This window comes from Salarias fasciatus, chromosome 5 (assembly GCF_902148845.1).
Source record: "Salarias fasciatus chromosome 5, fSalaFa1.1, whole genome shotgun sequence".
In the NCBI taxonomy this organism is placed as follows: Eukaryota; Metazoa; Chordata; class Actinopteri; order Blenniiformes; family Blenniidae; genus Salarias; species Salarias fasciatus.
Window position 1 is genome coordinate 11,072,477 of NC_043749.1, and position 26,956 is coordinate 11,099,432.

General features: G+C 45.3%; 1 protein-coding gene across 1 annotated transcript in view; it reads left to right on the forward strand.

Moving 5' to 3' along the window:
- Positions 1 to 26,956, forward strand: part of foxp4 (forkhead box P4) — an 83,739-nt gene that overhangs the window by 15,853 nt on the left and 40,930 nt on the right. Inside the window, 1 exon segment of the mRNA XM_030090765.1 lies at positions 17,494 to 17,673. Coding sequence (XP_029946625.1) covers positions 17,503 to 17,673 — 171 coding nt within the window. The 5' untranslated portion in view covers positions 17,494 to 17,502.

The following is a 26,956-nucleotide window of genomic DNA, read 5'->3' on the forward strand; positions in this document are numbered from 1 at the left end:
TCTTTTTTTTTTCCCCCCTCGTTTTAGTGGCATCCAGGGATAGCACATCACATTAATGGAACCGAGATGACGTCTCACGTCTCTTCTCTCTCTGGAAGAAGTGGTTTTTGGTGTTGGACCTTTGCCTGATGTGTGTGTGTATGATGTGAGCTGCTTTAACCTCCTCTTGTTTTATGGACTTATACATGGCTCTGGATCTCACTGCTGCTAGATTAATTTACACACCACTCACACATGCTTGCCAAATCTCCCTCCATCTCTCTCTCTCTCTCTCTCTCTCGTTCCTCCTTCCTTCCTCTCGCCTTCTCTCTAAAGACAGAGCAGAAATTGCCTGGTGAGGTAAATAAATTACTTCCATCGATTGCTGTAGTTGTAGAGTGACTTTATCACAGTTTGACTTGTCCAGATAGAGATCAGCATGTGACAGCGTGTTTTTATAATGTGCCACTTTGTGCGCCTGCGTGCGCGTGCGCGTGCCCGTGAGGCTTTTCTGAAAAACTGAGGATTTTTTATTTTTTTTTCTTCATGTGGGCGCACAAATCAGTGTAAAATCTTAATGATGGCTATCTCTGCCTATTATAACTTACTGCCGCAGGTTGTGTTTTGTCCACCAGCTGTGGTTGACTATGCGTGTCTTATTGGAGCGGGCCACGGTGTGCATACTGAAAAGCAGATGAATTAGACCTGTGTTATGAAAGCGGGACGTTTCAGCCCACCTGACTGCATGGGTTGTTGGTTTATCTCTGGCTTGGTCATCAGTAGTTAACAATAGCTGCAGAGAGATGATATCTGAATGCATTTCATGCATGGATGTAATTTATTTTTATCCATCACCTGCCGTTTAGGTGGACAAGGAGGTATTTTCAAGGCATTTGAAAGCTACTGAGAGTTCATGAAGAAGTATGCTTATGTATGTTGAAAGTATGAAGCACTGGAAGACACATGGAGTTTCAATAGTGGCTACAACAGAGGCTAAGAAGATTTCTAAAAAGAGCGAAGAAAAGGTCTCATCTGTTTGCATTAAACAGTGGAAGAAGTGACCAGTGACGGAGCAAATGAGTGGCAGACGACTTGAAGATATCTGCTTCCTTCTGGCTTCCACCCTCGGCGCAGCTTTTTCTTCCCTCAGTCCCGTCAGACTGCTCATCCAGCAGCTCTTTTCTTCATTTAATATCTATATTTTTCCTCACTGAGGGACATTCTAGGTATTTTATTTCGTCTTAACTGCAATTTCTCTTTAGATTTATCACGCACGTTGACAAGTTAAAAACAAGAAGTGATGCAGGAACAAAGAACAAGAGATTTAAGCTGTAGAACAGATTATTATTAAAGTTTGCTCTTCAACACAATACCTGACGGTTTATTCTGACTGCCTGTCACCTTTATCTCTATCAGGTTATTTTCTGAATCAGATACTGCAGATTTGAGAATTAATTAGGCGCTGCAGTGGCGTCAGGGTTGGGATTTTGGGTTTGTTCACCAGCTATTTTAGTAGCTAATTACTGAGGGGGAGAGTGTTAATTGGAATTCTCTTAGATAATGTGAACTCCTCTTCCCCTTTTCTTCCCCGCCTCCACTAGAGTTTAATAGAAAACCAAAGCACTTAATAGACTCTCCCCTCTCAGTCTCTCAGCAGTTTGTTTTATTTTATCATGCTTCTGTCGGGGGTTCAGCTGATACACCTGGAGGCATCTTCTGTCCACGCATGTTGTGGACTGAAGAAGTGACATTTAGAGGAGTAATCCTCTCAGACTTCAACAGGATATTGACTCCTCTTCGCTCGCCGGCGAGACGTTAGATTTCAAAATGACAGAGACAGAACCCGGCGACACATCTCACATAGAGATAAAGGACAGAAAAAAAAAAGATATTTTTCACAGGTGAAAACCAGGTTAAGATGCACACAACTATACTCTAACAAAACCCTTTATGAGGCCTCGCTCATTTTATTTATTTATATTGGTTGTTGCTCAACTTTTGTTGCACTGCTAATGAGCAGAAGTGGCCTAAACCTGCGTTTTGACTTTGCACTTTTTCTGCTGCCCGGGGACTGCTAAATGCTAATTTAGTGGTGCATAAGTAGGAAGATATAAACACAAAAGAGTGATTTTAATTTTAAAGACTGTTTGAAATGAAACAATAGTTGCATTTGGATGTTGTTATAATTGGAGCGAGTGGCTGCCTAGATAAACAGACTCCTCGTGCTGGTGTAGCACACACTTGGGGGTCTCTTTCATATCTGTGCACTGTTTAAAAATTAAACTCCCAGCCAGCTTTTAAGCAGAGAGGAGCAAAAAATTAATATACAGTGAGGGAGGACTAATCAGAGATCTGTGGTTTCATTGTAATTCCTCCATCGTGCTAAACTGTGACAAAAACATTATTTAACATCTTTACCTCCGCTCCAGCCACTCAGAAAGGCTCGCCGCACACACAGAAGACCTTACAGTATTTTAATATCACTGCTTGTATATTCTAATCCTGACACCACTTGAAATATAATTCTTTCCCCTATTTTAAATCACGGATGTGAAATTGCATTACGGCAGGAGTGTGTGGGCATAAAAGCAGAGATGTTAAATGGACATATGAATGCAGGGGTGAATCCTAACCTATTAAGTACTTTCCTTATTATTTCTGAAAGTGGAGCGTGATAATTAGTTTGGTGGAAATCCTATAGCGGGGTGGAGGTATGGGTCTCAATAGTTGAGCCAAATTAATTTCTTCTGTCACCTTGAGCATACGTTCCTCTTAATAGGTTTAATTTATTTCACGGTGATTATCTTTTTTTTAACCACTTGACTGTGATGCGCATTCACAGTAAAATCCACTTCAGCCCTGTGCACGTGAATGGTATATTCATACCTAAATATGATATATCTCCACGCCGTCATTACTGCTTGGCTGCCAAGTCTGCGTGATCTGAGAGATGGCACGGTGCCGTTTTCCCAGGGGTCCCTGCTCCTGCAGCCCGGCTGTCATGTGATCCATGTGTCTGGCTAAGAGCTCAGTGTTTTTTTTTTTTTTTTTCTTCTCAGGAGTCACTCCAAGTCTTTTTAGTCCTAAAAGTTAACAATCATTCTTGATGTTAAATCCATCACAAACCTCCATGTGCCACGAGGTCGCTTTAATAATCTCCCCCGTGTATGTGTGTGTGCGTGTGTTGAGGTTAGGGTGGTTCATGGGAAAGCAGCATACCTGAGCGGATTAGTATGATCCCAGGGACACTTTCCGTGGGACACACTCACTTTTCTTATTTCTTGTAAAATCTTGCACGTTGAATTTTTTTTTGAAACCATTTCACACACCTCAGGCCCTTTTTTTTCTGCCTGAAGAAACATAAGCGTGTGTGTGTGTGTGTGTGTGTGTGTGTGTGTGTGTGTGTGTGTGCGTGTGTGTGTGTGTGTGTGTGTGTGTGTGTGTGGTGTCCTGCCCCAATATGTATGGTTTGTTTTTGATCTTGCAGAGATCACTCTGGTTGCCCTGTCTGGTTTCAACTTACCCTGGTAAATTACACCCAATCACTGAAATTACATCCTATCGTCTCACTCTCTCTTTCTGTGTGTGTGTGTGTGTGTGTGTGTGTGTGTATGTGTGTGTGTGTGTGGTTCCTGATTGTTGACGTCATCTCGCAGAGCTGTTCTCGATGTCAGGTCTGATTAGGCTGAATGAAGTCCAACTGTTTTTTGTGTTTTCGTCATTTAGGAGAAGTAAAATGGAAATGCAGCTGTTTTTGGTGCGTGCGCGAGCGCGCGTGTGCGCGCGCATGCATGCGATTGAGGAAATTGCCTTGCGGTGTGTGGCAGTGAACGCGTAAGACTGGTTGTCAGCTGGTGAGCAGTGAGAGACCCGGCGCATGAGGGAGCCGTGCGGAGGTCTCGGCTTTCATTCGGTAATCTACTGTAAAGGAAGCCTGATGGGACCAAACTTCGATGGAGAAGCTGCAGCCTGCCAATTAGTGCACCAGATGTCAGTTATTGTTGGACCAGGATTATGGCAATAACTACAGTTGGGCAACGGTTATGAGCGCGTGTGTGTGTGTGTGATAGATTTTAAACAATCTTCTTTCAGGACTTGCTCCTTTTTTAATACTCTTCTGGCACCTGCAGTGTTTTTCAGAATTCTGCCTCTCTCCTTTCTTCTATTCTGTGTAGTTTTTCAGCATTTTGGAAATGTAAACACTTCTAAAATACATCCAGATGTTACCAGCTGTGCTCCGCCACCACAAACACTGGGCAGGCAGTGTGTGTGCGTGTGCGCCTCAAAGACTCCCCTTTCAACTATTCACTCTCAGACAGACAAAATGATCACCCTGATTTTGGTGTATATCTCTACTTTTTTTTTTTTGACTGAGGGTAAGCAGGTTTCTGATATTGTGTGTGTGTATGTGTGTGTGTGTGTGTGTGTGATGAATAGACTATTGTAGTTGTTAAAAGCTGCTGTGGGCTAACACTGGCTGAATTAAAGACTCCGTGAAATACAGAAAAGTCAGAACTGATGCAGTGTGACAAAAGCAGCAATTTAAGAAAAACACTGACCTCATGTACTGTACATCCCTTTTTTTTCTCCTTCTCCTTCAGTCACTTCGTATCTACACACACACGCACACACACAAAAAAAGCCAGACTAACATTTTAATGGAAAAGCTCCATTCAGATTTGTCATCATAAGAGATTACGTGGCGTTCCAGCATTGTGTGTAGGCGAAGATGAGAAGGGTCTAATTGCGAGGTGAATGGTGTTAATGTTTATTTACAAAGGTGCTGCACTACATGCGCACAAACACACGCTGTTTCATACACACACATACACACACACGTACACAATTACCTTTTTGGCAGGGTCCTAATTAGCAGATGTCCTCAGCTTCCATAATGATATGATATTATTAGAGGTATTAGTCTCTCCATCGCTCTCTCACACAACAGGTGAACACATTTAAATGTCAGCCTCATGCTGTTTCAGCGTACTGTATATTTCTGTGTGTGTGCTCGTGTGTGAGTATGACTGTGTATTTGTTTATGCACCATGGTCATGTTGAAACCCTGCTCCTTGGGGAGTAATTACAGAAGAGGTTTTCTGGCCGTTTTCTCTCATTAGTGTTGAATATGGAGAGAAGTCATAGAGCCTCGGATGTACACACACACACACACACACACACACAAACGCAAACGCACACACACAGAGGCTTTTTGCACACGTGCGTGCTTCTGAGGCTAATGTCTGGAGGTACATGAGGAGCTCCCTTTGCCACAAGTCTATTTCAGCCGTTGGCGTTCCGTACACATTCGCTGCTGTGTGTTTGCGTGTGTTTGTGTGTGTTTCTGCTGTTCTACAACATCTGGCCCGAGCCTCGCTCTGTCCTTCAATCCAAACTGCAGGTTGTTTGTTTGGGTTTGCCCTTACAAACACACCATTAGGGCCCATCCTCTGCTCTGAGGACTATTCCTGGCTCCGGCCTGGGTTTAGCCCGGGCCTGCTGCCGGGCTCACTGGAGGTCCCTGCAGGCAAACCTCAGTCCCACCAGAATCGAGGAAGATCCGAACCACAGCGCGCCGCCCAGCCACCACAGTGAAACTCGAGCTTCTTTGACCGGGCTCGCCCCACAGCGAGCTTTAAATGTTAGCCAGAGGGCTTTTTTTAATGTGCGCTCCGACGGCGCGTCTCTCTGCCGTTTGATAGTCGAACCCGTCATGACGCAACAAGTGTACCGCTTCTGCAGACAAACAGGAACGGGCAAGAAATCGGCCTTATTCTTTGTGACTCAGCCAGAGAAAAGAGAATTCTGGAATGAAAGATTCGGAGTGAGGAAAGAAAGGGAGAGTGAGAGGCAGCAGAGAGAAAAAGAAAACAACAAAGGTGGTTAGGACAAAAGCAGCATTGTATCACTGAAATGACTTGTGAGTTGAAAGCCTTAAAAGTCTTCCCCAGAGCCAGGTCATAAAGCCCAGAGACGGGCTTGGCAGCCGAGGCCCGAGCCAGACAGGCCTGGCAGTCGAGTCCGGAGAGCTTCCAGTAACAGGAGATGTAAAAATCAATTTGCCGTGAAAAAGGTAAACAATCGGAAATGACAAATATGCAGGTTCTTTCCATCGCTATTTTTTTCATCTTTCGCCGTTTCCAGCGTGATTACACAAGACAAATGCAGCCGAGTGGCTCGTCAGGAGCCCTGTGGTGAAAAGATCCCACAAGGAGAGAGATCCCCCCCCCCCCCCCCCCCCCCCCCCCCCAGTTCTGCTACCTGAAACAGCCTGAGCCGGACTGGAGCAGGATGTAGCAGGTCCGTCATGCACACGTGAAGACGGGTCAGCAGTCGTGATTAAAGAGGTGGAGGTCGATACAAACATGTGGCTACAGAAGCAACTGTGAGACCAGGAGATGACAGAAAGCAAGTAAAAGAGGAGGCGAGTCCTCGGGGGCCTGTTTGGTGGTGAGGGGCCCTCGGGGGCCCCAGTGGAGACCTCCATTAGCGGAACGATCTGAGCCTGGGGGAGCCGGGTTCTGTGGCGAGCCTTCCAGGCAGGGACCGGTCTCTTTAGCAGCGGTCTGTCCGCATTGCTCATAACATTGATCGGGTGTTGAACCGCAGCCGTAGGAAAGCTCTTTGCTGCTGAATGGTCCGAGCGGCGGAGTATCGATAAGAGAGAGTGGTCCAGCCGAGAGCTCCGCACCCTGTTGGTCATTTGGTTAAGACAGACGGACCTTGTTCAATACGTGCGCCCCAGGGCTGCCTTATGGCATGTTGAATCAGTCTGTGTAAGTGTCTGCGCATCCATGCGCACATGTGTGTGCAACGATTAGTGTCTTTTTTCTCCATTTGTAAATCTTAGATGAACAAATCTGCTCTGACGGGTTGGACGGAAAAAAAAAGAGGGGAAAGAAGAGAAAGTGAGAAAACAAATATGTTTCTCAGGCCCCAATTTGTCCACTTTTATGGTCTGAAGCCTGCTTGCAGCTTAAAATCATTGACAGTGCTTAAAGACAAATAAAAGAAGGGGGAGTAAAGGGTTAGTGACCAAAACGGATGAAACAGAGAGTGCTGCTTTTCACATTGAGACACTCGTGAAAGGTTTTCTATTGAACTAGTGTGCTTGTGCGTGTAAGTGTACGTTGCCGTCGCCTTGCATCCATGTGTGTCTGCACTGCAGGACATGTGTGTTTTATGGTTGTTGTGTTTGTACAACATCAGTCGCCGAACGCTTACAAACAAAACAGTTTGAATCCTCCGTGCAGAAGCCATCAATTCTTAATGAGATAATGACATGCTAACATGCTCACAGCAGCAGCTCTGTTTACAGATGAGGACAAACCACAAACAAGACACAGGCATGCCGAGCCCTCGGCTTCCTTCCCAATCCACTTTCTTTTCACTCCTTTTTTTTCTTCTCCTCTGAAGCTGCGACTTTGCTGTGGCCAAAACTTTGTGAGAATAACAGGTGGGGAACATCGTGTGTGTGTGTGTGTGTGTGTGTGTGTGTGTGTGTGGGTCTGTCTGATAGACGTGCACGTACGCAGTAATGAGACAGGCTGCTATAATGTGGCCGCAGACCAGATTCCCTAATAAGAGAGGAATGCTGTCCGTGGCATCTCGAGTTTTCCACTGGAATCACACATTCATCCCGCCTGTTTCCTGCCCCGGGGTCTTCCTCTCGGCATGAGCAGATGAGGAGAGGGAACCCTCTGTCTCCCTCTCCTGCTCCCCTCTCTTCACATTGTCCCGTTCCCCTCCCCTCCCTCCTTTTTATCACTCTTTTCTTCCTCCTCCATCGGTTGGGGTCAGCTCATGCGGGCTCTCCGGGCTCCGTCTTTTCTCCTCTCTCGGCTGGAACTCGCGCTGGTCTGCCTCTGGAGTGACACAAGCACATGACTCACAGCCAGTGAGTCAGACCAATTCAGGCTTATTGCTGAGGAAATGGTGGTGGATTATAGGAGGAAAGGTGTCTTTCTCGGACTGGTACAGGAAAAACACACACACGCACACACGTATGCGCACACATCGAGCTGAGTAAGAAAAAAAACATCTGTGGTTCACTGAATCTTCAAATTATTGGAATTCTGTGTCTCGCTGTAGAGCAACTTTAAACAAACCAAGACAGAAGTTTAGAAATTCACATTCAAATACTTTAACCTTGAAATCTCCCCTTGCCAAGGCACCAGCTCCCTCTTTTTTTTTTTTTTTTTTCATCTGTTAAATGTTTGAGTGTTTGATAGTTTGAGGTCTATAGCAGAACCCGCCCGGGAATTAATGTCATTCATATGCCCTGCGGAAATTACTTTTGAAATGCATATAATCTAAAACATGCAAATGAGGCTGACTTTGTGCACCCTGTTTAATATGAATTATCATTTTGTGAATACCTATTATTACTGCGTACATTTCTCCAATTATATTGTTCTTTTTTTGTCACTTTTGCATATGGACACACGTGTGTGCACGTCGGGAACACCAGAAACGCGGCGCGTGCGCGTTGCACTCGGCCACATGCGAGTGTGGGTGTACCACGTATACACACACACACACACACACACACACACACACACACACATGGCACAATGTCTTTGTGATGGGTGTATTTTAATGAGCAGTAATAAGGATGGTAATGACCCAGTCCACTTCTCTCTCTCTCTCTCTCTCTCTCTCTCTCTCTCTCTCTCTCTCTCTCTCTCTCTCTCTCTCTCTCTCTCTCCCTCTCCCGGTCTTTGTTACTCTCTCCCTCTGTCTCGCTGCCTCTCATGCCCACTGCCTGGCACACAGCTGTTAGTTTACATCAAGCCAACCAAGAAGAGTTCATTTTAGGGGAGACTGAAAAACAGGACGCGGCCGCCGTTCGCACGTTCCGCACAAAAGTCCTTAAACAGCAAATGAAAATAACAAGGCAAGAAATACAAGTGTTGCTCATCCAATTTTCATTAACCGACTGAAATATTGATGCGTTTTAAAAGTGAACAGTGCGTGTTTAGTTTGTCTCTTCCTTTTCTGTTCTGGTGAAAGAGCACTGTTATTAATGTCCTTGTCCAAGAGGCAGACCTTTTTCTTTTTTTTTTTTTTTTGCTCTTTTCTCCTAAATTGAATTGAAGGCATCCCTTTTTCAAATGAATTACTCTATTAATTTATTTATACTGTGCCATAAATTATTCTATTAATATTAGCATGTTCCAAATTAGTATGACTTCTCTCAATGTTCCTTCTACTTCTATTAATTAGCATGCTTGTCACTATAACAAAGATTTTTCTTTCTCTGATAAATTATAAAGGAGACATTTTTTAATACAATGAGAACTGCCTGAGAAATTATTAATATTTTAGCTGTGGCCCATAAGACAAAAGTAAGAAGAAAAGAGCAAAAGAACAGAAAACTAACAATAACATGGAATACATTATAGACTTTCATTGGTATGCAACAGTGTTGATTTTTATTTTTGCTTCTCCATAAGAAAAAAAACAGGAATATTGGGTTTGTGTGTGTGTGTGTGTGTGTGTGTGTGTGTGTGTGTGTGTGTGTGTGTGTGTGTGTGTGTGTGTGTGTGTGTGTTCATCCATATTGAATCCTTAGGGATATCATCTTGTTTTAGCACTTTTGGAAAGGATGTGAGTTAATTACCTCTGTAACAGCTTGGACCAAGTTCAAAAGTACTAAAATTCAATTAATTTGAGAACTGGACATGCTATCATTTTCTCTGCATGTCTCCTTTAAAGTCTGGCCTGTTTTTACTGTGGACTTATTCAATTATATTTGATTAAACTCGCTCTGATCCAATCTATTAATTAACTAGGAAATGCAAAGTGCCCGACTTGAAAGCCGATGTATAAAATTATATCATGTCCACTTTGATATTTATTTATTTATAATTTTTAACACCACTGTTTTGTTTAATCCATTGTAGGCCTTTATTATTGTAACTCTGCTATTGCCTATTTTCAGGTAATATTAAATCTGTTCACATTATCTTCCTTGAAATGCAAATTTTGATCATAAATGAAATTGGGCCTCACCTGAAGGCAACTCAAACACATTTAGGTCTTTATAAAAACGCACCTCTCTCGGTCTCTGTCATGATTTGCCTTTTCATGTAATAAAATACAAATTGCTCCATGTACTTAAAATGAGCAAATTGGAATGTATTCCGTTACGGTGGAGGGTGTAGGAATGAGCTTTTTTTTTTCAATTATTGACTTTTTTGTAACTTAACTTTTCTCATGCACCTGAAGAGACACATGCACCCGCTTTCTTTTATCAGATTGGAAAAGACTCAGAGACCCAAAACGAAAAAATAGCATCAGTGTGTGTGCATTTATGAATCCAAGCTCTGAGGGCCAGACAGGTCACACTCCTCACACACCTCTGGCTTCGTCACATATGGATTCAATTCAATCCCCTCGTCTTTAAGTCTCGGTTTACTCATCCCTGTCACCTTCGTGCCATGTGTCCTTTTCCCCATTGGCACCTTCTCATCTGTATCCCTCAAAATTTCTCTCTTCCTCTGCTCTTTCCTCCCTCTCTGCCCCCCTTCGCCATCCATCCCCCTTCACAGTGAAGGTCATTCTAATAAAGAGCTCTCATAGGACAGAGCTGCTAATTGCTCCGCGGCGCTCTCGCTGGTTTCAGATCCAAATAAAGGCACATTGCCTTTTTCAAAAAGCTCCTCTCCTTCTTGCCTTGCATTCCTCTACCTCCCCCTTCACCTCTGTTCCACCATGTTAAATACAATCTGAGTAATATCCGTTGTGGAGCGTCACGACCTGACCTCAGTTACCTCTCAGGACCGAGGGGGAGAGATGAAGGTGAACGCTGGGATTTTTCACCTTCATGATCACAGGATGATTTCCTACTGACAAACGGGAGCGCACGCAGCACACACGCGCGCACACACTTTTGGAATGTTCAACCCATGATTTTAGGCTCAGATAAATGAGGTGCGCATGAAGTCCGCTCCTTCTACAAATATTTGTGTGTGTGCATTTGTGTGTATCTTTGTGTCTGTCTCCAGCGTTTTGAACAGACAGAAGTCTGCAGGCTGGTAAATCACTTACTGCGCTCTAAAAGAAGGGTCGAGGTGAAGGCAGGAGTGTATGTTTGCCCGGGTCATACACACATACGGAGCGATCTCATCGGTGCGGAATGTGCTGTGTGTTTACCTATGGCTCCAGAACCCACCTGACCGAGGGAGGCTAATCTTTATGGGCTCTGTAAACAGGGACTTTGTCTTCAGAGAACTGCAGGCGGGTAACAAATTCACACATGCGTGCACACACGGTCATACGCGCCAAAGAGTTGGGAGGGGCCAACATATAGGTACTGTCCAGCAGCATACAAAAAAAAAACCACTTTCATGCACGGCGGCATGGTATTAAACGCTAAAACTAAACACCATATGGCAGACATCCCGCTGAAGAATTGAAGAACTCTCCTTGTTTACATAGCGGCGGATTTTCTTATCATCTGCACACTGAGCCCCTCTCTTCTTCTCTCCACTCCCCTAGAAAAGCACTGGCTTCTTCATTAGCCAGCTGCAGAGCACACTGGGGGTCAGACTACAGGCCAGTGCTGCTAACTTCTCTCTCCGGGCTGATGATACTCTTTGAAGCCAGTCAGCCAGCCAGTAGTAGATATTGGCCCACATCTGACTGGCTATCTGTCTGTGGGATAATGGAGTTCACCTGTTAGCACTGGAGCAGGGCCAGGGCGGCCGCAGACATCTAGCATTAGCCCTTTTTGCTGTTAGCCAACCTGTTAGCGCTGGCTGGCAGCCAGAGCAGCCTGGAGCGCTGCTGCAAGCTGCTAGCTGTTAGCTGTTAGCTCAGGCCTACCTGGAAGCTTCCACCGACCAGGAACCGCCAGCTGCCGAGGAAACTACCAAACTTGGACAGGGAAGCGATCGCAGAGTATGATCTGAGCGCGCACACTTATGTGAGAATCTTTTATTTCTCCAGCTTTCCCCTGACCTCATTCTCTTTTATTGAAACTGAGATTCGTCTGCTCAGAAGAAAATGCCACGCAGATATCCCTCCTATCCCGCTTTCTTACTTTCTTTCCACTAAAGAAAGAGAATAGAAACTAAAGATATCCCAAACATGGAAACAATGGAGCCGTGTAGTTTTTTTGCTGCGACATTGTTTATTTTGACAGTTCTTGTGTTGTTTTCAATGCATTTTTGTTTTACGAAAAATCCAAACTGTCAAACGTTTTAAAATAAGATTTCTTTACAGCAATTTGCTGACAACTTTGCGTTTTCTCAAGCTTCATAAAGACACCCAGTGAAAAGAAAATAGTAACAGCTGAATTACAGTACTGTGAATATGCTTCACAAAGTGCACAGAACTGTTTGGCAGTAATTCATTTAATAGCATTTAGAGTGGTACTGTTCTTAACTGTTCAGTTCATGTCTTGGCACACACAGAGATAGCCTCATTAGTTAGTTAATTATCTGCTTGCATGGAACGGTAAAAAAAAAGCAAGCTACTTTATTCACAGAAGATGTAAGAGCTCCAGGTACGGGTAGGAAACAGTTCCACTAAAACGTGATTATATATAAACGACTTGTCTTTCCAGTAGAAAAAAAGGGTAATAGTCACTATTCTTTTTTTTAAACCTCATTTTCATATTGTTCTCTTTCTTTTGTACATTCACTGCCACAAAGCTCATCACTGTGCAAGGTGTATTTATATTGCATGCCATTTTGCTCTCTGGTTTGGTTGTTCATCGTGGAGGTGTACGTGTGCAGATCTGGTAGATCCGATGGTTTGGGGTTAAGTCAGATTCCCTCAGGGCCAGCCTCACAGTTTATTCAGCCCTCGATCCTTTGCCAGCTTGCAGTGAGAGACTGTAAGAACATGGGTGTGTAAGTGTTTATTAAGTCATGATCTGTCTTTTATATGTCAGCGTTCATGTACTTGTCTAAGCTCCGATGCAAAACAGCGAGGACTCTTTGTGATGCATTTAGGAGACAAATCCTGGGGTTGCTCCACTGACAGTAAATACCACATTTTGTGGACATACTGACAGCAACCACAATGACTCTTTTTGGGACTGTCATTTATAATGAAATAAAGCCCCTCAGGGTGTAATAGTTAACCAAATATTTTATAAATCCACAGAGTCGCTTGTTGTCAACAGAGGCTTCTCCGAATTCTGTTTCCTGATTACAAAACAGGTTACAGCTCCTCTTCCTCAAATATTCTCTCTCCGGAAGACTGTTTCTCTTGCTCACAAATATCGATTGAACTATCAAAGATCATAGAAATAACCTATGTGGGTTCTATTTCAGGGTGAAAACTTTAATGTTTTCCAGGGTTGAAGATGCCACTAGTTACCAAGCATAACCAGAGGGGGAAAGACAGCATGCAGAGAGCAGGAGAGATAATTCAAGAGTCAGATGAAAGCAGATAGATGATGGAGTGTAGATACTGGTACAGACAATTTTTTCCCTCACCCCCTCCCTCCTCCACTCAGTCTCCCTCCCACCCTTATTCCCTCAGTTCTTTGCCTAATAAGCAGCGTTCCTGTGAGCTGATGCAAGGCGAAGGAAACAGAACAGGCGTTCTGGGACTGCTGGAAATATTCCCACATGAGGCATAACATGATAAAGACTTATTATCTCACTAAGCTGCTGTAAACACAGATGCACACATAAATACACGCCGTACACAACCCTCTCCTTCTCACACACACACACACACACACACAAAGACACACGTACACTCGCAGAAAGTGCAACTGGCCTGGCTGGAAGTTTCTGATGAGTAGTGACCAGGAGGAATCTGACAGAGCCAATCCCTCGGACAAAGCCTCTGGGAGCCGGCCGTGGCGAGCGAGCTCACTGGGCATTTTCAGCTTGGCTCTTTTGAACTCCTCACAGTCGGTGCGGTGGGAAGAAATGGTGGTTGGGGGGGGGGGGGGGGGGGGGGGGGGGGGGGGGGGGTAAGGGGGGGTAAGGGGGGGGGGTAAAATTCTGTATTATTATTAGTGCTAAATTTTCGGGAACGTCTGAACGAGCTACGTGTCGGAACAGGACTCGTCCTAGCTCCCCTCCGCTCATCAATCACACCAGAAACACACACAAACACCAGCGCCCAGCATTTCCAGTGAGCTAATTCATTACAGTACAAAGGTAGTTGTCAGCCTCTTAGACAAACACACGTGCACGCACGCACGCACACACACACACACACACACACACACACACATGCACTGGAGTCATCAGAAACATGTTGAGTCCCATTTCTCTTCGTCTCTTCTGCATCCCAATTAAAAGGCAAAGGAGGCCTTTTATTTTCCCCCTTCTTCCAAACACATTCTTTATCTCTCTGATCTGCGCTCCTCCCTCCCTCGCTCGGTCCCCTCGGGGTAGTGGGAATGTCTCTCCCCACACACTCTCAGGTCAGGGGTTCAGCTCGAGAGGGTCTGAGCTTGTAGAGCGATTGAGAGAGCGAGAAAAAGACACACGGAAAAGAGTGAGGAGCGGGTTGAGGCAGGCCTCTGCACGGGCAGCTCCTCTTTGCTGCCAGAAACACTTAAACTTAAGGCAATGTGTGTGTGTGTGTGTGTGTGTGTGTGTGTATATCATAACCCTAATCAGAGACTTCAGGGTTGATTTATGCCCCTGCCTTTTTCCCGACCTCCATTACACCAGCTTATATACACCCATTACAGGATATGACAGAGTACACACCCTTTAGACGAGCATACCACCACATTGCCTGTGTGTGTGTGTGAAAGCGAGGGCATAGGCTCACAGCTTTACACACTTCCCACTTTCCCATTAGGTCCTTGTCCACCTGCAAGCTCTGTCTCCCTCCCCGTCTTTATCTCTCCCCCCCTTATTGCTAATAAGGTCAATGAGAAAGAGTAAGAAGCAGATGGGTGTACAGTACATTACAGCACAGTGCAGCGCAGTGTGGGCTCGATAGCCGGCCGGTGATTCATGCTTAGTGAAATGTGTGATGATGTGAGGAGTTTCTACTGCAGTGCAAAGTCAGTGGACTGTGCGGCGAGATCTGTTGATCACTCAGCACTATGCCTTGCTTCATAATATTACCTCGGGGAGTAGTTTGACCTCGCAGAGCTCTGGACGGAGGCAGGAGGGAGAACGAAGGAGGGAGAGAGAGAGAGAGAGAGAGAGAGAGAGAGCGCTGAGAAGAGGAGTGAGGTTGGAGATTAAGTGAGTAGCTCTAAATGTCACAATAACGCTCAGCTTCTCACTCTTAACTTCACAGGCGGATGGGTGCCAGGAGGGACACAAGGGGAGAGTCAATGGGGAGGAAAACGCTGAAGTGTGATTTGTGGTTTTCGGATCGTGCCGCTGCGCCGAGAAATGTTGTATGGCTGAATTCGGTCTGGAGACACCTGGCGTAGCCCTCCAAAATTCTGAAAAGAACCCAACAATACCAGTGACCACACAAGAGTTGGTTTGAGCCTCTTAACCTTGAAATACAGGGCAATACATTTAAAAAAAAAGAAAAATGGCAAAAAACTAAAAAAAAATGTTGTAACTGAAAGTGAATAATGCTATCCTAAAATACTGATATTGAATAGAATTAGATTTGTGTTTACCTGAAACACTCTGCGGCAATATCTGTTTAAGGAAGCATAAATAAAATGATGTTTGTCCAGAAAGTATCCTGGTGGAGAATGCATGTGGAATTATTTGGGAGGTTTTTCACCGACTGAGTCAATTTTGTGACTCAAAATCAGTCAGATTGAAACTATTTTAGTGTCGAGCCGTTGATTCAAAAACAATGAATTCAAATGAACAGAAACTCAAAGTAAAGTTCCTGTTAACAGTTTTGTATACCTGCCAATGGCCGCTGCTCCATTCATGCTGCTGTGTTTTTTGTTTCTGTTACGGCAAAACTAATAACACTGAAGCTGCATTTCACGCCATTACGGCAATTATTCTGCGGTTCACACAGAGGCAATTGTGGCAGTGACTTGTGTGACTCACAGGTCAGCCGTGATCAGTTACACCACTACAAATTGTGCTAAAGCATTCCATGCAGTGTGTGATTGAGTGCATCAGATAGCACAACCGGTTCTCTTTTCATCTTCATCTAGACGACGCAACACCGTGAAATTTTAGTGACAGGTATGACAAACACTTAAATGGCATGATCAGACTGTCCACACAGCCGGACGCCACTCTGCCAGGAGAGAAACAAAGCAAAAAAAATAAAAAAGTGCGATTTGGACGAGTTGACCCTGTAACGAGCACGTCCGCCTTCACACACTCGCATCCCCCCCACACACACACACACACACACACATACACACACACACACACGCAGATGCTCAGGTGCCTGTCCCTCTGCAAGAATCTGGCATGATACCATTAACAAAGCCACTAGCGATGTGTCACACCGTCACCTGCTGTCAGAGTCTCTGAAACACACACACACACACACACACACACACACACACACACACACACACACACACACGTTCACCTGTTCTTCCCTCAGAGGGAAAGAAAAGTTAGATTCTCTCATGAATTGGCTTTTATTGTTTCCCCAGAAGGAATTGGTTGTATGCCTCTGAAAGCGACACACAGGCACACACACACACACACACATACGCACGCACGCACACATAGTCGCAGACAGACGACGGGTGGAATGCCTCGATGGCGTTTTTGTGTACTCACTCCGGGTTGCTGAAATAAAAGCAGTAGAACTTTCCCCTTTAAAACTACGCGCCTGTGTGTGTTAATTTCTAAAACTGGATGAGGCAGAAAGACGAGATTGAGCTTGTCATTAGGAGTTCACAGCCTGCGTGCTTGTATGAAGGTTTGTTTTGTTTTGTATCTGCTACCTTGTGTGTGTTCTGTGCACGCCTGTGTGTGTAGCTCCGCGTCTCCTCTCTCTCTCTCCCACGCTCCGGCTCCTAACGATGGCAAATGCGCCTGTGTGTTTGTGAGGCGTTGTTTCGCAAAAAAAAAAAAAAAAAAAACAACAACACATCCAGGAACGGCTCGTTTTGTCGGGTTTTGTGGAAGGAACACGCTCTAATTAGAGAGGCCCTCTGAAGGTGCATCAAACAGATTTTTTCTCAAAGACCAACTTGCTCGTGGCTCACACACAGCGCACACATGCCACCTCTGATTATTGGAAAAATGTGTGAGTTATTTAACTATATAGCTCAGTATTAACAGCCTTGTCAGTTTATATTTGCTGCACATCTGATCCTAATCCATGTGCGCTCGGCTCGACACACATTTACATGTAGACAAAAAGAGACGGCTTTAGGTGTGTTGCTTTGTGGCCTCTTGGGCCTGTTTGTGTGGGTGGTTGATAACCAGACCTTTTTTTTTTTTTCTGTTACAAAGTATACAGCACAAGAACACATAGACACAACGACGTTCTTTATCTCTCCACCTGTTTACTGTATGCAACTTTTTTCTTTTTTTTTTTCAAGTTTAGTCACATGGGAGCAGGCTCTCTGCTTCAACAGTCCAGGGCTCTTTCATTCAATCTCTGCTCCCCCCCCCACTCTGTTCTCAGGTGCCAGTGATGATGGTGGAATCAGCTTCTGAGACCATCCGAACGACACCGTCCAACCAGAACGGAGTCAGCAGCCTCAGCAGCCAATCAGACGCGGGAGGAGGTAGAGAGGGTGGGTCCAACGGAGACACCAATGGAGAGATCAGCCCAGTCGACCTACTGCACCTGCAGCAGCAACAGGTGTGTTTCTGCAGCACACATGTGGATGTTTTCTGGGCCCCGTGTGCACTTCTGCTCGCTCGTCATGCGTGCATCTGACATTGTGTTTACATTTCCACCTATACATATGCGCTCCAGGGACCTGTTCTGCAACAACTCCCACTTGTGCAACTCATGAGCGTGTGTACGGTACATTGTCGGGAACAGCATGTACACACCGGGCCATTACATAATGTACAGATGTGACAACACTTAGTTGGCCAGACTCTGGTAATTGTCAGCCCCACATGTGCGCGCAGTGAAAAGCTCTGACAGGTTGGCTCGTCAGTGCTTTAATTATCTGCCGTTCATAATGTGCCAGCTAATTCCACCGGGACTCAGCGCGCCATAATAATTCATAACCATGAGGTTCCCACTGGGGTATTATTACATGTTCCTGGCTGAAAATAAAAATAGACAGAACTACCTGCCATACGTAGGCTCTGTCCAGGTGGAAGGAACCAGTTTGGCGTGCTTTAAGTGGCATTCACATGCTTCCCATACAGCGGGGATGCGAGAGAAGTATGTGTGTCACAGTTGTGGGAGTGAAGTTCTACTGTTTCATTTTTTCTCCGAACCATAAAGTTATGTTTGTTTGACACGTCAGCTTGTAGTCAGTGCCGTTGTGCCGTTTATCTCGTGTGCGTCAGTCCACCCACACACACACACACACACACACACACACACACACACACGCTCACACTCACACACACACACACACACACACACACACACACACACACACACACACACACACACACACACACACACACGCTCCTAGGCCACTGTGTCAAATGGAATTTCCAAACTCTTCCCGGAACTTCTTGGATGAAATTCTACATTTTATTCCTCATTCTCTCCGAAAATCCACATAACTCTCCACTGACTGCCTTCCAGAGAACCTGGGCCTTCACACAAATACACACACTTCACTGAGAGAGTGAGCACTTCTTCCCTGCAGAGGTCACATCAGCCGTTTGTTCATAACCCCTGAACATGTTGAGTTGTCATCAAATGATGATTTTATGTTCTGTAGATAGATGGATAGGTGGATAGTATTTTGGATGCCCTTCGTCTGCCCATCACAGAGGGTCAGTGTGAGTTCTTGGCTCTCCGTCACCAGCTGAGCTTCTAGGAAACCCAGAGGGAGAAAAAAAATCAGGGTTTTCCTCCCTGCTGCTAAAATTATTCCCTCTAATTATAATGATGGAGCCTTAGGTGGATGAAGAACACTCGAAGCCCTTCACTCTTGTCCTGCCCTCCCTCCTTCTTCCCCTGACTGCATCCTCACCCTGCTTCCTCAGCAACCTTCAGCCGAGGACACACACACACACAGCCACGCACAAATGCACACACTTAAACACTAAACCTGCGCCTCATACAAAGCAGGCCTTTATTCTCTCGGACGTGTCTGCGCTCTCTATGTTTTTGCACCTGTGTGTGTGTGTGTATATAGGTATGTGTGTGTGCAAGTGTGTGCGCAATCTGGTATTTCCTCTCTTGAGCGGGTTACCAACCACAAACACAGCTCCCTCTCTCTTTTCCATCTTTTTCTCTTCCTCTCTCTCACTGTACTTCTTTTTTCCTTCTATCCGATGTGGACTGTGAAAGACAAGCACAACCTTTCCTCCAGATTCTGACTCTCATCGGACATTTTCTGACGTTAAGGCCTGGGAAACGTATTAAAATGCATCAAATTCAGTTGATGATATCTCAAAGCTGATTGAATCACGTCAGCTGGACTTCTGTGTTGAGGATGTTTCGCGTCTTGTCCAAGTGGCTTCATCCGATTTGTGCCAGTCTGGTCAAGGGAGCAGCATGAACCGATGAAACATTTTCCACTTATAAAACCAAGTCCATATAAGACCCGGTGGAATGTCTTCTACCTGGACAAATGGGAATATGTTAGTCTAAAACTTTTACAGAAAAAAAAACACCTAAATTGAAGTGTTGTTTCTGCCTCTGTGTGTGTGTAGGCTTATTTCATTTCACCCTGTACTCCATCACACTTCAAGACTTTATAGTGCGCTGGTCCAGGGTGGTCCGACAGGCTGTATTTTTAGCTCGTGCTTCCTCCCGAACGTCTTGTGTATACCTTCTTCTTCTTCTCCACGCTTCAGTCTCTCACCTGAAGGTGCAGTGCAGACCGGCGTTTGTGCTTAAACACCATGCCAGCGCGCGCTGGAGCGGAAAAGACACACCGGCGCGCACGCAGACACACAGCCCTCCTGACAGCGCGGTGTTGTCGGGACACAAAGCCGTCTTTTCCTCTGGGCCCCTCTGGAACCTGAGAGAAATCACAGCCGTCTCTCCAGCCGTCAAACTCCTAAACTGTCCTCTCTCTGTCTCTGGTGAATATCTCCCATCTTTCAATTGTCCTTTTTTCAGTCCCATAGATAGATAGATGGATGGATAGATAGATAGATAGATAGGCTTCATATTATCAGTGGTAAATATGGGTGTGCTGGGGAGACCGGTCAACCAGTCAGACCGAATGGAGGTAAAAAAGACGGGCAAAGAGGGGTGGGGTTGAGGAGGGGGGGGGGCATTTGTGGGCTGGAAAGAAGAAATAGAGGGATGAGGGAGGGGTGTAATGCTGAGACGTGTCAGAAAAGGGCGCCTGGGCCTCCCTGTGGAATGTGGCCTGTCTGCCTCCCCAGAAAGAACAGAGCAGGGAAAGAGGGAAGAGAGAGGGAAGAAAGTGAAGAGGGGGCGAAGACCAGTTTGGTCCCATCATCGAGGGCGAGAGATGGGAAGGGAGAGGGAGGAGAGGGAGGGGAAAACGGTGAGTGATGTTACCGAGTCACAGAGAAAGGAGAGGTGGAAAAGTGAGAGTGCAGCGGAGAGTGTATGGCACTTTGTTGAGGTGCCGGGTGTGGACATGAAATGATGCATAGCAGAGGAGAAATGTAAGCAGGATAAATCTTAACAAACCTCAAAGTGTGTGTGTGTGTGTGTGTGTGTGTGTGTGTGTGTGTGTGGCTGGGTGGAGGGTGCTCTGACGAGAACCAGGTGTCTTCAATTCGCTCCTTTTCCTTAAGTCTCTTTCCGTTCTTTTTTTTTTTTTTTTATGCATGTCCAAACTATAGGCTCTGCAAACTCCTCCCCCTTTTCTGTCTTCTCACTTCATCAATGAATCGCTCCTGTTGGTCCAGGCAGCCACAGTAGGAGGAATTAGTGACGATAAGAAAGAACGAAAAGAGAGGACAAGGCAGTGGCAGAAAGACGCCGTTTCCTCCCGGGAGCGCCGCTCATCGGCTGACTACAGCAGCCAGGAAGGGGCTCATTCCCCCAGCTGTCTGTCTGGTCCCCTCACTCTCCCGCCTGGCCTTAACGCACTCTTACTGGCAAAGAGAAAGTGAAAGGCAGAGTGAGGCAGTGGTCTCCCTTCCCCAAGGGTTTATAAGGAACATTGGTTGAGAAGAAGGCAGTTTTAGAAATTGGTTTGGAGCTTCGATCCCCGCTCCCATTTGTCATGTTGTAGTTTTTCCTCAGTGCTTCCCTCATTTTGCTCTGTTGCGTGCACGCGTACACACACACACTTACGAGCAATCTTTGTTTCTTTCTCGTCTCCACACACACACACACACACACACAGGCAGTTACACACGCGCACGGCACTGATGTGAGTTAATGAAGGGTGTAATTAAGGAGCCACAGTGATGACTGGAGATCAGGGGGAACCGATACAGATCTCAGATATACACAAACACTGATGAACGATAGCTGCTTTGTGTGTGTGTGTGTGTGTGTGTGTGTGTGTGTGTGTGTGCGTGTGCAAAAATGTGCTTTTAGGCTTGATGCAGCGAGCGCTTCGTGGACAGATGTGTGAGGCTGGCGTGTGCGTGCGTGCGTCTGTTATCAGAGATGCTGGATGGTTCAGATAATGTATGGCTTCCTGTTAGATCGCTAGACTAATTATGGTCTGTATGGATGGAGGGTGGAAAGGTTTTCTTTCAGCCACATGTGATCCACTTGCTTTGGTAGCCGAGCTCTGCTAAATTATGGGAGGTGAATGTTGGTCACTGGGACAGTTATGTCTTGTTTGACCTCCAGCTCGGCGCTGAGTTCACTTTCAGGTCAGAAGTGCAGAGTAGATGGAGGTGAACGGGCGACCGAAGAGGAGGAGGAGGTGGAGGTGAGGCGAAAAGGAGACGCCGGGATGTATTTTCAGGACTTTGCTGTGATATTAAGATTCATTTAATTTAATTACAGCCGTGCTTTGTGCGTCGGCGTGACGGGTCACATCCCATGTGTGCATTTCTCCGTCTGCGTGCGGGAACACATGTGCGCGAGCGTCTGCGTGCGTCCGTCCTGTCATATACGCCGGCCAGTAAATCAGCGCCGGGCCTCTCTCTGAGTGCTGTCACCTCCTAAAAGCTTTCCCCCAGTCTAGGCCAGGCCTTCCTCTTTATGTGTCAGGTCAGTGTAGTTCACAGGTCGGCAGAGGTCAGGCCGACACAGAGGAGGGGGAAGACGGGTTGCCTAGCATCACAGAACACCCACTGCAGTTACCGCTGTGATACAAAGAAACCTATAGAACTTCAACTTCCTCTAAAAGTCTTAAAAGCACAAGGAGAGGTCCCTTTATCTGTCCTCTTTGACTTTTTTTTTAAACCCTTCTCCTTACCTTGTATCTGGATCTGTTTGAATCAATCAATAAAGACTATTAAATGGTCTTAAAACTCCATTTTTTTTAAGAATGTTGCTGCTAAATCTTTGATTTTAATGGTAAAGATCAGCTTGTTGGATTTTTTTTTCTTTTTTTGTGAACATAAAGTCAGATATACTGTGAGGACTGTGTACGGCACATGGCGAACCCCACTGAGCAATGCACTCGGTCTCACTTGCCTCCCCCTTCTCATATGTCTCATTCTGTGTATTTTTCACACATTGAGACCTAATTCTGAGATGCTGAGATGCTGCGTTTATGAGCGTCATAAAACGTTTTTTTACTGCGTTTTTTTTCCAGCCGGGACATTGGATGTTCGTGAATCCACACAGTGAGAGTTTGAGAGCAGATTTTTGTTCTCACCACTGATGTCCTTTTTGTTTTTGATTCATATACGCCTTTATGATCAGCTGCGGGCGTACGATCCGCCGTCCTTCGACACTTTCCTGGAATTAACCGCTAAATTTTATGTCACAACCTTCATCCGGGCTTTACCAGAGCTCTACAACGTCCTTATCAATGAGGTTTCCTGTCTGAAGTCGCCCGCTGAAACGTGTTACAGAGCTCCAAGTCTTGTGGATAAAGACTAGACGGCCTGCAGACATGGTCCAGCAGGCCAGATCAGCCAGCATGGACACAGTCACGGCTGGTTGGTCCGGCCGGCAGAGAGGCTCAGAGACAAGAATTGACAAACACCAAGAAAAGAAGAAATGTGTGTGTCTGTCTTCTCTTCTCTCTCTCTCTTGGAAACACACACACACACACACACACACACACACACACACACACACACACCTACCTGGGCACCTGAAGGGGTTAGGTTGGGTTTGGTTGCCATGGGAGTGTTTGAAAGCACTTACACCAAGTAGGCCGAGCTGTGGCGTTGAGTAAATAACACACACAGACACACACACTTGTGTTTGAGCCCGGGTGAACGCTCTTCATGAAGAATTTTTCTGTCCGATGGTGAAAATTCGCTTGTTGACTTTTACTCCTCAGAAGGTATTTGAGTGGCGAGGGAGGTCACGGATCACCAAGCAAAGCCCGGTGACCTCCGCCGGCCATTGACGGCGGGGTGCGACTCTCTCGCTCTTTATGGACGCCTCTTCCCATTGGTCATTGTCCGCTGCCTTTTCTATCAAAACACACTGACCGTAATGGGTTTTAAGTGACGTGCACTCAGATGCCCAGTTTTAGGGTTCATTAGGAGCAAGGCACAAAAACAAAGCAACTTTAGTTTACAACCGTTCATTGCACCAACACACACACACACACGTCGCACAAAATGCTACCGTCCTCATCCCTTCATCTCATTCCGCCACAGCGGACCGGCAGAGGTAGATGGACTCAGAGAAAGTTGGAACCGGGGGGGAAAGTAAAGGGTAAAGACAAAATGTGCAACGCTTGCACGGCTGCTAGGCAAGCAGTTACCCTGGAAACAGTTGAGAGCCCGGGATGCACACAATGAACACACACATATACACAGCGCACACACAAAAGCTGCAGAGGCCTAAAGTGTTGCTAATTAGCTAGTCTGCGCTGGTTCTTTGTGTGAGCCATTTTAAAGGAGAGATTAGAGTCAACAGGGAGGAGGAGAGGAATGTAGCTCTTCTCTCTCTCTCTTGTTTGCCTTCTTCTTGAGCCCTGGAACAGTGCACGGCGGCCTTTTTTCACCTGACAGGCAGAATGCATTGGCCGCCTTGTTAAGTTTTTCCACAACTAAGAACACATCAAAAGTGAGTGTGGTACTGTTGGTAGAATAAAACCTAATGTGGAATTAAGCTTAGAATTACTTTTAACCATAAGGGCTTGACTGACTGCGTTTTATCACATCTTATCTGCATTATATCTGAAACAAACAACAAATTTATCATGAAGTTAAAGTTTCTTTTGAAACAATCAGTAACTATTTAAAAATGGAAACACTCAATAATCTTGTATTAAAAAGACTTTGTGACTCATTTTCTTTTTTTTTTTTTGGGAAACTAAGTAACAAAGAGCAGGTTCTGAAATAGCAGAATAGGAGAAACGTAAAAGTAAAAGCAACTGACTGTAGTTTATTCCCAGGTGCTCAAGTTTCTCTCATCTGTTCACTTTCATTATGTTTTTTTTTTTAAATATAATTTTCAGTTCTTTCTGAAGCACCATGATAGACCTGTGTAGTGTTTGGTTGAAGTTAGTCTTCGTGTTTCAAAGATAGGCCATGATGGAAAAAATAATCACGTGCAACCTGAAAGTAAAGTCGCAAACATGTCATGTCAGTGTAGAAGTAAAAACTGCAAATATTGATGCTAAAATGCAGTTCATTTGTTTTCAGGAAATTACTGCTTAACAAATGGTAATTATGTATTTACACTTCCACTGTTGTGTTTCTAGATAAAAGGGATATTTCTGTGATTACACCAATATTTTGACATTTCTCTTATATGTTAGATTTTTTTGAGGGGAAAGATTTATTATCAACAAAAAATAAATCTGTTGTAAAAACTGAAAAATTTAAAAGGAAAGGACGGATTGATAGTGACTTTGACTAAACTGCACACACACACACACACTTCCCTGTTTCCCCTCCATAGACTACACTCCGCCCCTGTTTGTCATTTGGGGAAGTTAAAGATTTTGTGCTTATTTAGAAATTGAACTTTTGTACAGCAGGTCTCAGTTGCCCCTGCCCACTTCCGGTGTGTGTGTGTGTGTGTGTGTGTGTGTGTGTGTGTGTGTGTGTGAGTGTGTGTGTGTGGTAAGGGGTGGGTGTGAGGGCGTGTCTACCTCCATCCCCTCAGCCACAACCAGGTGTAAAAACCCTCTGAACCAAACACATGAAAGGGTTTTATTTCCATCGAAGTGGGCAGGCGGGCTAATGCTTTTACAGACCGCTGACGAGGAGCGTGTTTTTCTATTTAACCAACGGGCGTCTGAGTGTGTACATTTGCTTTTGTGTGTGTGTTTGTGTGTGTGTGTGTGTGCTTGTGTATGTGCATGCATGTGCACATGGCAGACAGTCTGTGTATGTATGTGTTTTCTCTCTGTCTCCTGAGCTGCGTTTTGGCAGCTTATTGCATGTGTTATTAGTTTGCTTTTTTTTTTTTGTTATTATTAATAAGAGTTAAACGGTTTCCATATGTGAGGCCTGGTTGCCAGGCTAGTGCTATCCTCATCATGGGCTAGTCTCGCTTAGTTTCTCCCTCACACAACTCGGTCTTGTTGGGCAGAAGAAGCAGCTTAAACTCAGGAGTGCGCCCGGCTCCGACCTAACACCTCCGCGGCCTTGTCTTCCCCAGGAGCATGACTAAACTACTTAACTGTCCCACCTTATACGAGATGAGGACTAAATCGTTCAAGGTACACTGTCTGTATGTGTGTGTGTGTCCGTGTGTGTGTGTGTGTCTGTGTGTGTGTTTTCCTCTCTGGGCTGGGTCTGTCTGGAGTGAGACCTTACTCTCCTGCCAAACGAGCTGTGTTGAAAACCGCAGGGAAACTGCACATGTGTATATAATGTATGACGTGTGTGTGTGTGTGTGTGTGTGTGTGTGTGTGTGTGTGTGTGTGTGTGTGTGTGTGTGTGCGTGTGTGTGTGTGTGTGTGTGTGTGCGTGCGTGTGTGTGTGAGGAAACTGCTGTAGAGCTATTTGCCATCAATTAGCCGCCTGGACTGAGATGAGGCCTACAGTAAAGAAGGAGCTGCTTTTATACTCTCAGGAAGGGAGTTCCTCTTTCTTTCTACGCCTGCTCACCTCATCATTATCTTTAATTGTGTCTTTTTTGATGCCCTCTCCCTTCACTTAGACAAAAAAGCTGAAAACATCTCTTTAGGAAGCTGTCGTTTTTTTTCTCGTCCTCCTGAATTGAAGATGTGTGTATGATGATGAATTGTGTCATGATATAAAGCAGCCCTGGGTATTCAGTCAGCTCTATTTTACGAGCATGCGTATACCCCTGTGAATCAATAGAAACATTAGATGAGTGTAGGGACATAGTTTAAGGGGAGAGGTTTTCTCGTTTTCACAAAACAGTTTTGCGCTGAAGAGAACCATCTGGAAAACGGCAGGGTCCCTGGAGTTTCGAACAGGTCCCTTTTGTGAAAAATAGTACGTGAAAAAAAATAAAAAAGAAACTAAAATCAGCCAGGGTTTTCAAACATTACGGCATATTTTGAAGTTCTTTTGGAGTTTGTGAGTTTTTATTGCGTTGGCTCTTGAACGCGGTCTTTCCTTTCTTTAATGGTCAGTCTGGGCCCAGAGAATCTTGCTTCAGCCGTTTTAAAACCTCAACTCTCAAACGCTGCCTTTATATTGCGGAAACATTACATTAAATAGCTGAACGGGATTGCGGCTGGTTGGCGGTTCTGAAGGTGTCCCAGATACTTCCAGCGCGGCGGCGTCTTAAGCAGATTGAGGCCTTCGGCGCAGCTTAAGCTCCGTTATACTGGTGGACAACTGGTTTGAAGTTCAAGTTTCTTATGAGGGAAAACAAATGACAGGAAAGCTGCTGAAAGGAGGGCGGAAAAACCTGATTAATTCCAGAAAAGGAGGAGGCATTCGTGAGGAAGAGTGAGAGGAAAGGGCTTGAAGTCTTGGCAGAGTTTGGTTTATTT